The sequence below is a fragment of the Mesitornis unicolor genome, unplaced genomic scaffold, assembly GCF_000695765.1.
Source record: "Mesitornis unicolor isolate BGI_N332 unplaced genomic scaffold, ASM69576v1 scaffold17704, whole genome shotgun sequence".
NCBI lineage: Eukaryota > Metazoa > Chordata > Aves > Mesitornithiformes > Mesitornithidae > Mesitornis > Mesitornis unicolor.
The window spans coordinates 1,265-18,580 of NW_010182338.1; the positions used below are offsets into that span (position 1 = coordinate 1,265).

The 17,316-nt window shown below is 38.2% G+C and overlaps 1 protein-coding gene across 1 annotated transcript; it reads left to right on the forward strand.

Moving 5' to 3' along the window:
* Positions 1-724: 724 nt before the first annotated feature.
* Positions 725-15,765, forward strand: LOC104540048 (E3 ubiquitin-protein ligase HACE1-like; the record flags this gene model as incomplete). The annotated part of the gene is made up of 5 exons (XM_010183749.1): positions 725-870; positions 3,615-3,716; positions 4,496-4,602; positions 9,734-9,980; positions 15,427-15,765. Coding segments are annotated over 5 exons (941 nt in total), but the record flags the coding sequence as incomplete, so codon positions are not given.
* Positions 15,766-17,316: the final 1,551 nt, after the last annotated feature.

The following is a 17,316-nucleotide window of genomic DNA, read 5'->3' on the forward strand; positions in this document are numbered from 1 at the left end:
CTGAGTTTGCACTGGGGTAAAGTTTGGTGCATGAGATTAACCTGTTGGTTTCCTGGACTGGAAGAACATGGATGAGGAGAACTCGGCTGGGAACTGTTGAGAGACCAGTGAAGCTGCTTCTTGCTCCTCAGCCATTGCTTTTCTTCTGCCCTTCCTGAACTGTTCTGAGACAGCAAATACTCATTTGTGTAAGGGGAGGACTGCAAACTAGCTTGTGATCTAGAACTTTGTGGAAAAACTTGTATCCATAACCTTAATTGCTATGTCTTTTGTATCAGTCTTTCATTTCACCCTGTGGATACTACTGTATTAACATTTGTCAGTATATGCACTAAATATTGGTGAAGGCAATGGTCAGCTAGTCTTTCAATGTGTTTATAATGAAGTCAGCATCTAATCACTGGTGCCTAGCTTCTCATTTTCTTCAGAAAAAGGGAGTTTGGAAATTATATGCTCTAGGTATTGAGGGATATAAATAATTTATGAGGCTAGGCTAAGATGAATTACTTCTGAATAATCAAGGTGACTCTGGCTTGATAAGTGGGCCATACTTAATTTTATGCTGTGCTTCTGAAGTGGCCTTGAAAGGTAGTAGAAGAATGTAAGCGGCATTATCTTCTGTCCTTTGCTTCTGCTTAGTTTCATACCATAACTATTTTGTTTTGCCCTAGCTTATGTTGGGTTTTTTTGTTAGATGCAATAAAGAGAGATTTATAACTCATAGTGGAGCATAAGTGCTATATTAACTGTCTTTCTTCTTCTCCTTTGAATAGCCATGGTCAGAGAGACACTGCACAAATTCTTTTGATGAGAGGAGCCAAGTATTTACCAGACAAAAACGGTGTTACTCCCCTGGATCTCTGTGTACAGGTATTGAATGCGAACTTCTATTGCTTACTACAGTGTCACTTGATCAGTGTTATCTTTTTAGTTTTAAGGCCTGTGAAAAACAGTAGTACTTTGGCAAAACAGAAATGCAAAAATGGTTTTTTTTTCTTTCAATTAAATTGCAAATAATTTTTGGCAGGTTTGAAATTTGTGCCCTTTGCAAAAGACTTTAAAGATGTCAATGAGATCCCATTAAAGACTTTGCAAGATTTGAGCTCATGAGGAACAAAGAATTTGTGGAACTCCATTTGACTAGAAAGTTTAGGAATCCTTGACCTAATAGCAACAGTTGCTGTTTAGATGCTTAACTGTTAACAAGTAAGAGGTAAAGGCATGCAAAAAGGAATGATTTTGTTTGTCGTCTAATAAGGCCACAGGTGAAAGCAAAGGAAAACAAAATATTTTATTCTCTACTTCCCATCAGCAGGTGATGATTCCCACTTCCCGGGAAGCGGGGCGTCAGTACATGTTGCGGTTGCTCTGTAGGACAAATGTAAATAACGAATGCCCCCTGCTTCCTCCTTTCTCTTAGCTTGTATTGCTGAGCAGATGTCATACAGTGTGGAATATCCCTTTGGCCCATTTGGGTCAGCTGTCCTGGCTATGTCCTCTTCCGACATCTTCCCCACCCTCAGTGTATTGGTAAGATGGGGAAAAGTTGGAGAGAGCCTTCACGCTGTGCAAGTGCTGGTCAGCAGGAGCCAAAGCACACGTTATCAACGCCTTTCTAGACACCAATACAAAGCACAGCGCTGTGAGGGCTGCTGTGCGGAAAATTAACTCAATTTCAGCCAGACCCAATACGCTGTGCAAAACACAGTCTTTCTTGCTTGATACCAAATAATGTTTGTACTGCTTGCTAGGGTGTATTTTCTTGATTTGTGAACACTTGTTTTTTTTTCCTGTGGGATCAATTTAAAGTCAGTGTGTAAATAACACGTAATTAATGAATGGAAACTTTTGAACCTTTGCTCGAAATCATCAGACTAGAAAACTGTGAACTGGAGACTGGAAAAAAAAATCACTGCACCTAGTGAACATCGTATTACCCTGGTGCATGTCTTTAGTTTGGCAGGATAAAGTTGAAATGTTCAGAACTTTTGCTGTACTAATAGATCAAAGTAATCTGGAGTTATTTAATTTCCGAAGATTATGCATGTGCCTGCAGTTGAAGTAGCTGTGTATATGGAAGAGACTGCTGTCTTCATTACTCATGGGATATTTTTTGGAATGTTTAACTATGGAAAAATTTATTTCATAGACTATCTGTGAAAGGTCTTGATCAAGTTGGGTTCTTGCAGCATTTCTTTATGGATATAAGAAATCCTAATAAGTCCTTTGCTCCAATTCCTCAGAAGTACCAGGTCACTGTACTGTCTCATTATTGACTCAACTGTGAAGCTCAGAGTTAGTTTTCTTTTTATTATGTCAGAAGTACTTACCTTTGCCATAAAACCACACCAAGTCTATTCAATTGAGGCTTCCTGTAGCCACGGACCTGTAAGAAAGTAAATTTAAATGTACTATTCTTGATTTTTATGGTTAGTGTTTTGAATGTCTGCTTCAGTGTCTGGTTTTCTAATTTCTAGGGCACCGCTTAATACATCAGAATTCTGTGAACTTCTTCTAGGTGTGTGTAGTGACACCTGGTGTTTGGTGTTTTGTAGTGATGATCATACTGTGTTCAAGATCATCTAGTTTACAAGCTTATGATACTAAGGAAAAAACCAGAAAGCAAAACATTTTCTTTTACATCAAGGGTTTTATCTTTGCTTACAGGTTTCTTTTTCAGAGTAGATACATGGTTTTTAGAAGATTGAAATTATAGGTTCATATAATTCTTGTCAACATACTATTACCTTTGTTTTGAAGAGCTGTGTGTGTTCAATTTTATTACTTAAGTTCTTGGCACCAGGAACAATTAAATGAATCTCTTTAATGAATCTGTTATCCTTGAAGCAAATTATGAACTGTCATGCAAAGAGAAAGAGCCTCTGGAGTTGCAGCATTTAATACATTACATGCTCATCTTGCCAATGTAGAATTTAAAGTATATTCAGATGTTGGGTGCCTGCTTAAAAGTGCAGCTGTGTCAGATAAGAGTTGATACAAATAAACCACAAATTTAAGTTTTGTTCTTTCAAGAAAAAAAATAAATCTCAGAAGGTTGTGAGATTGCTCTGAGCTGTTGATCTAAGGCACAAGTGGAATCATACTTGTATATTAATTTTGAAGTTAAATAACCCTTTCATGAGTTTTCCTATTTTTTTCCTTTAGCAAGTCAGATTTGTGCCTTATGAACCTTTAGGAAAATACTTGTTTTGAAGGATTAGATTCTGGCCTGTTTAGGTAGGTGTGTCATCCTTCAGGGAAGACAGAAGAGAAGCTAAATATTGCACTGTTTTTAACATCTGGTAAACTGTTGGGGAAATGTTGTTTGAATGTAACTTTGGCTTTCTAAATAGGAAAGTGTGTCAAAAAAAAAGAAGAGAGTGGATATATGTGAGCCATTAGAGTGAAATAATTTGATTCCATCTTCTCCCAAACATCGTGTATCTAACCTTGATACGTTATTGAATTTCAGTTTATTTTAGGATTGGATTTCTCCATTCAGCATGAAAAAAATATATTTGAAGTCAACAGTAGGTTTTAAGGCCTATAATAGTATAAAACACAATTCTACTGTTTCTTTTAATTAAAATGAGTTTCGAACGATTGCTTTCTAGGGTGGATATGGAGAGACTTGTGAAGTCTTAATCCATTATCATCCTCGACTTTTCCAGACAATAATTCAAATGACGCAGAATGAAGATCTACGGGAGAACATGGTAATACAGTATTATATATTTTATAGTTACTGATCTGTCTGTGTTGTGAAGAGCTCATTGCTTAATATGAGTGTCCTGATTAGAAGACCCAACCAACAGTTGACTGTCAGTAGACTGCAGTACTTTTCTTTCCTCCATGGAAAATGTACAATCTTCACATCGTTTTGAACACAAAAATTTGAGACTAAATGTAGGGTCAGTTTTAATTTAGTGTTCAAGCTTTGCATATTTGGCAAAGTGGTCTAGACAGTGTAAGAATTGAAAGAACAGACTTGTTGCAAACTTCAATATGAACGTACTGGTAGAGCATCTATATATACACAGCTACTTTGCGTAATGAGGCCTATTTTCCTTCATTTAGTGGTTATCTGCAGATATCTATTCTAGGATGTGTCTTGAGGCTTGAATCACCTAGAATGAACTTGAACCATTCAGACTATGACAACTCATCTGTATGAAGTTGCCTTGTAAAATTAGAGTGCAAAAGATTGCAGCTGCAATTTCGTTTGGTTATTATTGCTGTAAATGAAACTATTCTGTTCCTTTTTCAGCAGATCTTTTTTCTTTTATTATTGTAGTGCAATCTAAGGCAAGGAAGAAGCAAGGAGAAGAATTTTTGTTTCTTGACTGAAATATTAACTGAGGTTAGATTAGACATTGGACAATGTAGACATATGTTAGTATTGGTAGATATTAATGCTTGGGTGATGGTGTTTTAAATCAAATGTTGATCTGACGCTCCATGACACTATGCAATTTCTTTTCTCTTAATGTATCAGTTGCGGCAAGTTCTGGAACACTTGTCTCAGCAGAGCGAAAGCCAGTATCTTAAAATCCTAACAAGTCTTGCTGAAGTTGCTACAACGAATGGTCACAAACTGCTTAGGTAAGTGTGAGAGGACCATAAGTAGGTTGATAGTAGTTAGTGCTACTTAGTAGTTTTAATCATCTAGGCGATATGGTACTGGGCACATGCTGGAGAAGGTGGATCTCAAATCTGAGTCTGTACAACAGTGCCTGTTTAGATCACTGTATTCACAAAGACTTCAGGGAGAAAGTTGGTGTCATTGTAGAGCTGCTGGCACCTGGAAGCTTGAGTTGCAGAGAAGTGTGGTTTTTGTATGGTTAGTTTGGCTATGTCAGCTCTAGGAAGGGAAGCTTTTTGGCCAACTACCAATCATTCCTTTTTTTCCTCTCTCCTTTTTGCTTCTATTCCACATCTTTGCTTTCTGCATGCTTGCTTTGTGTGTTTGAGTTACTTCAGTAACTGAGTATGTTTTGTTACTTCAGACACTTGTCTCATTTTTTCTGACTCTGGTTTCCTTTCATGACTACTAACACAAGATCCAAAATTTCATCTACCAGTGTGCTGTCTCAGCAGCACAAGGAGTGTTACTTGAGGAAACACATAGAACAGGCAAGCATATTTTTCTGGTACACTTTCTTAGTTTTTGTGGCATTTGTTTGAGGGAGTTTGTGTAAAACACCTCATCTGTAGTCTGTTGGAACACAACTAACATTTTACTGTTTTCAATAGCTAGCAGAATTTGCTGTGATCTTTATGCTTCACTAAAAGCTAAGAAAGTCTTTTCTGAGAGAGGTCAAGAGCCTGAAAGTATGAGAGGAAGTTCCTTGCTAACATGTTATGCCTGGCTTTTTGGAAAAGAGTGGATTAAGACTGTTCCATAACTGGGGAGTCCTGACAGCAGAGGTTGTAGAGGAATAAGACTTTCAGTGCTTCTTTTCAGTTGAGGCTGGGGCACAAAGAGACCATCAGTTAGATGAGTACTAAATAACATTTTCTTAGTTCTAAGTGCTTTTTATTTTTTCTTTCCCATCAATCATGTTAAATTTGAATGGAGCTTGTAGATAGCAGGTCAGAACTCCTAGACAATGCTGGGAAATTCATGACTCCGTTCATCACATTATTGTTCTGATAAGTGTTCGCCTCCACGAATGAGCATAAAAGACTTAAACCCCTCGAATGTTTGGGGTTAAAGTGCATAGCCATATTAATGACACTTTGTTACTGCAAAGATAACTTTTTGATGAACTTTACCTCTTGTTGGGCTTCAGTGTGTAATGACCTTAACTGCTAACACATTCCTTTCATCTCCGAACTTCATTAGAATCAATATATCTCCCACAAATAAACCATGATGAAGTGTAAAACCATTCTTCAGGAAAGGGTTTCAAACTTGCTTTGTATGGGGACATTTTCAGAAGTTGTGGTAGCTGGATTAGATCATATGAGGCAGTATTTATTTCAGTCTCTTCAGAGAGAAATTAAACTGATTGCGTTATTTAGATTTGATTTATTACTGTTATTCATTCTCTGCGTTGAGTAATGTTGTAGAAATGGTATCTATGTACCTGTACTGTCTCTGAATTTGAGCCCATATGTACTCCTTACTGCATAGGGGTTGACTAGCGGTGGCTGCAGACAGGTTGAAAGCTTTTGCATTGGGTTGGATGGGCAGACATTTTCAGAGATGCCTGTACTAGGGTGTCCTGTGGACTCTTACTGGCCCACTTCTCTGTGGTACTTCGTAATATGTCATAAGGGGAATGGAGTTATTTTTTTTCTATTACTAGAAACAGTCACAAAAAACTGTCTTGTTTTCTCCAGTTCTGTTCTGTGTCAGAGGTTTCAGTCTATACTTCAACTAAGTATTTCTCACTTGCTTTACTATTAACATAATGAGGATGAAGGTGAATGCAAACCTCTGAGCTTGGGCTTCTTTCTACTCCTCCTTCCAACAAATAGGATGTAAAATGCACTTTGTACATTTAAACCTCCAATAACGATACTCATGCATGGCTGAACTGGTATCATCACTGTTAATTTCCTGGGTTGTATCTGCAGTTGGGTTTGTTAGTGGTTTAGTTTGAAAGTGTCTTAAGTTGTTTTTTGTAATGCTTCTAGCAGGTAGCCAGGAGTGTGCCCATGCTTCTGCCTGAGGACTTCTGCTGCAAGAAGCCTGTTCAGTTAGCATTACCTCCATTGCGTATTTGCTCTTTGCAAGATATAATTGTAGCATGACATGATTCGGTTTTGCTGGTGGAGATTTGGCCAAGTTTGCTGCTTACAGATGTGATAGTAAAAACTTTGGTAAATTATTAAAAGCACTTCAAAGTTTTCCTGTTTATCTAAGTCCTGTTTTGGAGACCAGGAAATTTAAACTGAAATTTCACCAGGAAAACATTGCTGCTGAGGGATGATAAACCTCAATTTAAATGTTTGTTTTTCCAATACTTAAGTTAGCTTCTTGAGTTAGCCTCTTGTATTCGTGGTATGCTTGGTATACAAGCAAAGACTTTTCCAAATGCTAATTGGTGTCTATGACCTGGTCTGCCCATCAGGGAATTTTCATTACCTGAAAACTCAACATTCTTGCTCTTGCTCTGTTTACTCTTTGTAATCCTTTCTTCATCTAGATTTACTGAAAACTTATCTGATTGAAGCCTAAATTGTGACAAGATAGTCATACTTTCTATATCAGTTTGGTAGAATTCTTAGTGTGTAGCTTTTTAAAATTGGCACCTCAATGGCAGTCATTGGTAAGTTGTGGACAACAGCAGAGGTGCCTGAGGACTGGAGGAAAGCAAATGTCACTCCAGTCTTCAAAAAGGGCAAGGAGTACCCAGGTAACTACAGACCGGTCAGCCTCACCTCCATCCCTGGAAAGGTGATGGAACAGCTTATCCTCGGTGCTGTCTCCAGACATATCAAGGATAAGAGGGTCATTACGAGCAGTCAGCGTGGTTTCACCAAGGGAAAGTCATGTTTGACCAACCTGGTAGCCTTTTATGAGGATATAACCAGGTGGATAGATGATGGTAGGGCAATGGATGGGGTCTATCTTGATTTCTGTAAAGCATTTGACACCGTCTCCCACATCATCCTCGTAGCTAAACTGCGAGCTAACTACTACTACACTAAGGAAGTGTGATCTAGATGATGGGGTAGTGAGATGGATTGTGAACTGGTTGAAGGAAAGAAGTCAGAGAGTTGTAGTCAGTGGGACAGAGTCCAGTTGGAGGACTGTATCTAGTGGAGTCCACCAGGGGTTGGTACTGGGACCAGTACTATTCAATATATTCATCAACAACCTGGACGAGGGAACAGAGTGCACTGTCAGCAAGTTTGCTGACAACACAAACTGGGAGGAGTGGCTGACACTCAAGAAGGCTGTGCTGCCATTCAGCGAGATCTGGACAGACTGGAGAGTTGGGCGGGGAAAAACTTAAATGAAATTCAACGAGGGCATCACAGCTGAAAGGGACCTGGGGGATGACCATGGGCCAGCAATGTGCCCTTGCGGCCAAGAAGGCCAATGGCATCCTGGGGTGTATCAGAAGGGCTGTGGTTAGTAGGTCGAGAGAGGTTCTCCTTCCCCTCTACTCTGCCCTGGTGAGACCACATCTGGAATATTGTGTTCAATTCTGGGCCCCTCAGTTCAAGAAGGACAGGGAATTGCTTGAAGGAGTCCAGTGCAGGGCCACAAAGATGATGGAGGAAGTGGAGCAGCTCCCTTATGAGGAGCGGCTGAGGGAGCTGGGTCTCTTTAGCTTGGAGAAGAGGAGACTGAGGAGTGACCTCATTCTTGTTTATAAATTTGTGAAGGGCGAGTGTCAGGAAGAAGGAGCCAGGCTCTTCTCAGTGATAGCCAATGACAGGACAAGGGGCAATGGAAGCAAGCTGGACCATAGAAGGTTCAACATGAACATGAGGAAAAACTTTTTCACTGTGAGGGTGACAGAGCACTGGACCAGGCTACCCAGGGATGTTGTGGAGTCTCCTTCTCTGGAGACATTCAAAACCCACCTGGACGCATTCCTGTGTGACCTGGTCTAGGTGATCCTGCTCTGCCAGGGGGGTTGGACTGGATGATCTTTCAAGGTCCCTTCCAACTCCTAATATTCTGTGATTCTGTGATTAACATGTGGTGCTGTAAACAAGTAAGTCTTTTGCTTTTACCTATGCCACTGGAGAGTCAGGTCATGATAACTGTACCTTGTTGTTACAACTAGCTGCGTTTCAGATTTGTGAATTAGTGGATTAGTAATTGCAGCAGAGGTTTACAGTATCCTCTAAGGTATACACCAGAAAACTGGCACCTATCTTAAAAAGCGTGATTCTAAGTTGCAAGTACTTTAAGGATAGAACGGAGTATGTACTCACTTGTATAATATTTATAAGTGAGTAAAGTTCAGTAGAAAAAGTTTCAATTTCTTGCTGTTTTTGTTATGTGTTCAAGATAGAAGAATTCTTACTGCTTGGAATTTAAGGAAAGAAAGCTAAGTTGAGTTTGATGGAGAATGTTCTGCTTGTACATGAACTCATGAGTATCTCAGATTCTATGCTGTATTGGTACATCAGTGTTGGCCAGTTCAGTTAAGAAGGCATAAAACTTCCAATATGTATTGCTTAAATAAAAAGCATACTGGTGCTTTTATGTAGTATCTTTTAGATCATATTTATCTTGAGTAGAAATAATGCCATCTTTATTATCCTGATTTCTTGTCTACTTGAGGTAGTTAATTGTTATTTAGGATAGTAACTAGACGGTGAGGGGATGTGGCAGCATATCTGATTAGTCAGTACACTTTTACCATTAGATGCTCAATTTTCAGAATCGAAAAACATTTTCAACTGGATATCTCAATTTGTTTAATAGACTGAGATTCTTACTCTAGTTAGCTGAATTTCTTACCAGTGGTTCAGAAGAAGTCTACATGTGCATAAAACCAAATGAAGTATTTTGCAAAATCTGGTATTTACAGTTCTTATTTCAATTCTAGTTAAAATGTTGAGTATATGTTAGTAAAATTATAGTGCTTATGCTTAACATTTGGGGCTGGTACAGGAAAGAAAAGTTAAAATTCATTAGGGTTTAAAGCTTAGGGTTTTTTCAGCATGTGTGTCAGACCCTACCATTACACTGCTTCCTCCTTGATATACTAAATTGTTTCATCTAGGAAAAGAAACTTAAATATTCCATTTTTTCCCCCAGCTTGTCAAGTAATTATGAAGCTCAAATGAAGAGTCTCTTAAGGATCGTGAGGATATTTTGCCATGTCTTTCGCATTGGCCCATCCTCTCCCAGTAATGGAAATGACATGGGCTACAATGGAAATAAAACTCCAAGAAGTCAGGTGTTCAAGGTCAGAAAAGTATATGATGTTGTTAGGAAGATAGACGTTAAAGAGATGAATTTCACAAAGCATGCATTCATTAATCAGACATCTCATGAACAGGAAGTAAGTTTGGTTGATGTCCCTATCCCTTCTTAAGTTAAGCCTACCTCTTTATTTCTCCTTAATTATTTTTTTTTCCACTGGATTCATTTTGACCACTGATGCACATCTCATCTTATGATTTCTGTTTATTTCTTGTTTAATGTATTGTTTATTAGGTGTTGAAGGTTTGGTTACCCAGCTGATTTTGGTAAACTTTATTTTCATTTCTGTTATTTTATTTAAGAGTGTAGAAATTGCAAAATGTGGTAATATTAATATACCAGATTGCATTAATGTAATTTTAGAATGGGATTTGGAGGATCATTGGCAGTTCTGATTGTTCAATTTTATCTAGCTTCACAAGATCAATAGAAACAACTGAATTCTTAATCTGTTCATTGTTTTCACTGTGATAATGAATTTTTTTCCCAATTTGTTCTTGAATTTTATTATTGCATGCTTTGAAACATACCAGCTTACTATCACCCTCACAAGATTATTGATTTATAGCTGTTTTCAAACACTTGCTTTAGGTGCTTGCCATTTAGTTGTTTTAATTTTTCAAGTTTGGTTTGGTTTTTTTTATATACTTGCTGGTTGAGGAATCCCTCTGTAGAAATTCCCAGCTTGCCTTTCTGTAAAGTAGTTCCAGTTTCCTGTGTGCCACTCAATTGGCATTGGATATATAATTTATATACTATTCAGAGCACCTAAGTAATAATAACTGAAGGGTAGTCTCTTTTTTTCCGTCTCCCTCCATCGTCTTATATGGCACAGTTCATATCACAAAATTTAGATGCCGATGATTACATGAGAGTTTTCCTTAATCTTTGCATTTCTTTCAAGTTGTTATTAAAATAATGTTTTGAAATTCCTGCCTTTATTTGATGATATGATATTAGAAGTAACCTGATGAACATGACTTAAGACAGAGCTATATTGGTAAGGTCCTGAAAGATGATACTCTAATTCCAGCTGTATTTAGTTAAGTAGTTCAGTTTTTGTTTAGATTTCTTTTCTTGGAGGGAAGGAAAGCTTTAGACAATTAAAAAAAACAAGCACAAATGTTTGCTTTTCTGATAGCAAAATAGCTTTAATAACAAGTCGATTTATACAATGAGTATAAAACTAATGCTTGAGTATGAAAAATACTGTGTGCAAAACATAATGCTTTGTATGATATGCAATATAATGATTGTCTGTTAGAGTTGTTCACCAAAATATGTTGAGCTAGATTGGCACATTATGAGTTTAAACAGATTCCATTTTCAAAAAACAAAGCCCTCCAGATAATTTCAGAACTTACTATAAGACAAACAAAAACACTGAATTGCAATTTGTGAAGGAAATTGTATTTCAGCAGGCTCACTTAGCTGTGTGCCCAGACTACTTTGTATGCTGAAAGAATTGTTTCTCGATTTAGTATGGAGTTAAGTCTTTTGCAGTAGACTTATATTGCAGAAAATATAAGTAATTCTTAATTGTGTAAAACTAACATTTTTGTTTTTTAATTAATGAGCAAAATATATACTACAGTTGCATTAGCTAACAAAACAAAAAGTTCAGGATTATTTAAAAATTATTATTGCTGTCATTTTAATTTAGTTATTTTGGAACTATTAAAACTGAGGTAGCCCTTCATTAGAGCCCCTGTTGTCTTAGTGATATTTTTAAGGTTGATTTAAAATTCAAACTCAAATACAAAACTGCTGAGAACTTATTCTTGTTTGGGAATGGGTCACGCTTATCTGGCAATGCTAAGTTAATCTTCAGTTGTGGTTGGACTGGCCCGTTCTTCCCTGAATTTACAGTCCCTGGGTAGTGGGAGATGAAGCTTAGTGCTGAGTCAATTGGATGACTTCCCATTCTCTCTTATTCCTACCTTCCCTTTCCTCCTTTTTTGTTCTTTCCTTGAAAACGTGGTTGTGATGATCCTTTCTGCTTTCTGTGAGAAGGGAAGAATGCCCACTAGATCTCTAGATTATTGCAATGGTACGGAGGCCACTTGAAGACCTGGCAGTTTTATGTCTTCATTGGTACCAGTGCTTGCATGTGAGACATGCGGGTTGGTGACAAAGAACTCCTTTTCTGGTTTTTGTTTTATGTGAGTTTCCTTGAATATAGGCTGTGTAACTCTTTAGTACAGACAGTTAAGAAAACCACAGAGGTTACTACTCCAAAATGGGAGTTAAATCTGTATTTAAAAAGTCAACATGGGATTTAAAAATTTTACACTTGAGATCCATATTGAAAATTTTAGAGGAAAGTAGCTTTAAATTGGAATTTGCTGCCGATCTTAAAATTCGCTTGTGGGGATAGATGTCATAGATAATTTGAATGATGATACAACTTTTATGGGGAAAAGCAAGTCTCTCAGATTGCTTATTTGTAGCCCATGGGAGGTCTTGAGTACTCTCCAGAGCATAGGAGAGTGATACAGGTCACCACCCACTTATTTTAGTGCTTTTTATTTGTGAGTGAAGACCTCTAGATCCTGACTGTCTTTACTGTATAGGAAGCTAATCTGTTGTTCAAGACTTACAAAAATGGACCTAGAAACTTTTATCTGGGGAGGACTGAGGTCAGCAGTGTCAGCAGTTCTGTCTGCTGGTACCCCTGTGGGGTATGTGGAGGAACATTACCAAGCTGTACTGCATGGTATAAGGGATTGTTTTCTTTCCTTCTGAATGCACTCATTAGGTCCAAATAGATTTGTACCTCATGACCTTTAAAGGTGTACTTCATAACTCCTTTTAAAAAGCTGGTGCAAAAGCATTATTTTATCCAGTATAAGAAATGAAGAAAAACTTTCTTCTGACATTTTTCTCAATGCTGTGTTAAGGTTTTCTGTATTAGTATACTGATAGAACACATTTTGAAGAGTTGCCCCTGTAATCCAGCTTGGAAGGGTTTCAGAATGTGAGTATATCTTGATGTGAGGCTACTGAGAAAATTGCAAGGCCATCTTTGCTTTACTGAAGTTCCCTCTTTGTAATTCATTACAGGTCAGGTCAATTCATGCCTATCCAAATGCTTTAAAGTGGAAACACTGGCTAATTAACACACACTCTTGTACTGATCTTGCAAGAAACAAAGTAGTCATTGAATTTTGACACCCATCTTGAAACAAGCTACTGCTAACTCAGATGAGATCCTACCAGTGAGGCACTTTATGAATTGTGATTCTGACAAAATTTACATTCATTACTTTTGCATGTATCGCTCTTCCAATTGCTGTTCAGTATGATCATGTTAGGGAAACTTGCTGCAAAATTTCCATCTCACTGAACGAAGTTGGAAAGCCCGTAACATTTTTCCCTCATTTCTGACACTACTCTTTCCTAGAATTCTGTTGACTCCTGGTGTGACACAGTTGCATCATGGATTAGTGATCTCCTGGTCCCTGTGTCCTGAAAGACACTGTCTGTCACCTGGCAAAAGACTTTGCTTCAATGTCACAGTTTGAATATGAACTTGATTTCTAGTGTCTTGCTTTCTTGATGGGTAAAGAGAAAGGTCTAAATCCTTGGATTTGAGATATGAGGTGTGCAGCTGTAAAAGCTTGGTACTTGATCATACTCAGATTTGTGTGTCCATATTACTCTTGAAAAGGTCTGATCATGGATGCTAACACAAAATGCTGACAGTGGTGGATATGGAGGTGGTAGGCAGTATTTAGAGAAGTGCTTTATGTACTGGAGTTAGACTAGGAAAAAAATCAAGCGGAATGTTGAATTCGCTATGCTTGACTACACTTTTTTGAATGAGTTTGTGATCAGAATCTGTGAAAAACTAGCTTTGGAAAAAAAAAATCAGTTGTGAGAGTCCTGAAAGGCATGCTAAGACTGTGGGAAATCAAAGATAAAACACAAAGTAATGGCAGGAAAATGGTGTCTGACAAGCTAAGCATTGAAGAGTCTGAGAGAAGATAACTACATTTTAGCATTCTAGTAAATAACTACCTAATTTCTTATGAGTTACATGGTAAGAACATGGTTGCATTTTTGTTCTTCAGTATATTCCATGAATCCTGTTTTCCATTAGAAAGTTTTTTTTACATTATGTTTTGTGGTGGAGGTCTGCCAGGTAGATCTTGGAAAGAAGCAAACTTTATCCTGTATGACGGACATTTATGCAGAAAACTTGGAGGTATTGAGATCAGCATCTAGAGAAATGTGTGGTCCCTAGGAGCACAGGGATTGAAGTGAGTATTGTACAGTCGAGCAAAGCTTGCCATTCTTAGAGATCAGGCTGACTTTCCCCAAACTTCTTATTGGGGAAAAAATGGAAGATTAATGGCAAATTTTTCAATGCAGTTCTTTAATAAACAGATTTTATGATAATTAATTTATCATGTATTGAGAGCATGTCCCTATTACGTATAATTCTGGCACGGTTTGCTGTGAATAGATCTTGATTTTTAAAGGCAACTTGATTTTTAAAGGCAACTTTAGAAGATGAAAACATAATTTTCAGTATCTGCTGAGCCCTTGAATGCTGCAGTTGGTGAAAAATGTTGATGTAGCAGTAATACATGGAAAAAGGAGCGCAATTAGAAGTTCACACTTACTTTTGGAATGCTATGGAAGACTTGAGTCAGAATTGCCTTCCTGTAAGGATACACATCGCTGTGCTCACTAGACTGTACGTTTGTGAAACGTCCCCTTAAACACCACGAAGGAACAGCACAGCCAGCCCTCGTGCTTTTTTAAATGCTCATGAGAAAGCTGCAGCAGAGCAAATGCATACTGATGGAATTGTACCAGGTTTTGAGTATATTGGTTTTAAGCTGGTGGTAGTGAATAAGGAGTGACTGACCAAATAAAATAAGGTTTATATCTTTCAAAATAGATAGGCAATTCTAGTGATACTTATTTCTATTTCATAAAGCTAGATACTAGTGATCCTTACTCTAAGACATCTGAAATACTATCAAAATGAGCTCTGTGAGCTCACGCTGTGCATAAAGCACATCTTACTAGGTATGTGCATGAGTCTGAATCTCAGTGGTGTTTTCTGGGGTTTGCTCCATCTGCCTGGTACAGGGACCCTCTGTGACCAGGGCCTAAAAAAGAACCAACACGCTCTTATTCTGGAAACTCAACATGTGTATTTCTGCCTCTCTGCTTGACTGCAGCAGTCAGGCAGTAGTGTGCTCTGTAACAACTGTGAGGCCAAACTCTGTTAAATAGCTCAGTGTTACACCCTTTCTAAATTATTTTGTATTTATTCCATCTGCTTCTTGATTGTTTTCCTTCTGTATGAAATTTTCTTTGTGCTCTGTGGCTGTAAGTACAGAATTTTTTATCAGTATTGAACTCTTATCTCTAACATAGCTTCTGAAGGATTATTTAAAGCTTTTAAATGTGCATGATATTTATTTGCCTTAAGAGGATTATCACATCATGAATATTATCTAGTGTCAACATCTTCCTTTTTTGTCTTTTTTTGCATGTGTTTATTGCAGCCACTGGAACTGCTCTGGCATTCGCTGGATGAATGGCTCGTTCTTATAGCCACAGAGCTGATGAAAAACAAAAGGGACTCTGCCAACATTACTTCTATTTTACTGAAGCAAAAAGGTCCAGATCACCAGGATGCTACTACGCCTTCCTTTGCCGCTGCAGGAACCGAGGGCAGAAAAGAGCCGTCTGCTGATGCTGGCGAGTTGAAAGCATACGATGTTGCAGGGAAGCAAGAAGCTTGTGCTGATTGCCAGGATGTTATCTCCATGACAGCAAACAGGCTAAGTGCTGTCATTCAAGCGTTTTATATGTGCTGCTCCTGTCAGATGCCTCAGGGGTAAGGAGAGGATCTTGTTTGTTACTTAAACTGTTACAATTTTAAAATCACATATGCTTTCTTGGAAGAACGTTGCTACTGACCAGATGCTATTAGTGACAGTTAAGGGTATGCTTTTTAATGCTTTTAGTAGTTCAAGTATTTGAAATACTTTTTTTTCCCCTGGCTTTAATAGCTCCAAACAGCATAGCAGATTTTCCATAGTGCTGCTGCCTATGAACGTAGCTGCATTGGGGCAGGTTTCGTATAGAATATTTTAATGGCTCTTTGTAATCATGTGGTTTGCTTGCAGGTAATATAATTTTGATCTCTTGAAACTTGGCTGTTCTTGCTGTCAGTTCTTAATGTGAAATTACCCCTAAATTGAATGTGATTATCCAACAGCTATAAGCTCAGAAAAAAATGCAAATTATCTTTGTGTGTGAAGATGAGAGCAGGGACGAAACTTGTTTGGCTATAATACAGAAGTTTATAAAGAGGAGTTCAATCTCAAAGTAACACTCACTAGGAATCCTGTCCTGGGTTAGCAAACAGTTTTGTGTGAAACAGACACTGCAACTTAGGTAAATTTAATACCATCAGTGTCTGGTTTAATGAGAAACAAAATATGTCCACTGTAACTAAGGTCTAAGTCTGCCCAAGATTGTTATGGGTTGTATTTGTGAATTTGCAAGGAAAGGACCCTTTGGCTCTCTTGAGTGGAGGTTGAGGCAAGTATGGTGATATTACAAGCTCCTGTGAGGAATCAGGAAGCAAGGTTCCCACCGCATGACAACTCTTGTAAGGGGTTTTTCTTCTCTGCCAAACCCAGTGGAATAAAAGCTTTCAAGTTGGCCAGTATTGTTTGTTTGGGGCATGTTCCTCTGTGGACACTCAGGAAGATGATCTGGGGATCAGCACTTCCACAGGCACCTCAGTACTTTCACTTTTGATTTTACTCCACCTTGGAAAAGGAACTGCTGGTTAGCCATTTGCCTTGAAATCTCCATCAAACCTTGCAAAGATACAACGCCAGTAAGGTACAGCAGCCAAATGAAGAGCAGAAATGTTTATAGAATAGATGTGATTAAGTACATTCGCCACCCTCCCTGCCTCCCGCAGTTTATCTTTTTATATCAAAATTCAGTCAGGGAGGTGACTGTCTCCTGTGTCTGGGTGAGTTGCTAATGGGCCTTGCCCATTAGGTCTATCCCTACGCATAATTTACACTTCAGGTTAGGGAGAATTCCTGTGAATGCTGTTATCCTAGAAGGCAGGAGAGTAAGAACTGTTGCAGTGACAACAGGAAGAACTCCCTTGGGTGCAGGAAAGTAAGGCAGAGCACACCTGAATGCTGTGTTGCTTTTCAGAACTGTGTAGAGAGGTACAAAGATCTGAGACAATTCTGTTTCACTGAAGTTTTCATATTAATAGGAGTAAATGGCACAATGGTGTAACTCAGTACTGCTGCCATCTTCAAATAACATTTGAAATTATAACAAATGACATTTTCAGACAAAATAATTTAAAATGGCTCTAATTTTAGATTTGAGTGTGTTTAATGGAGGAGAGTAAA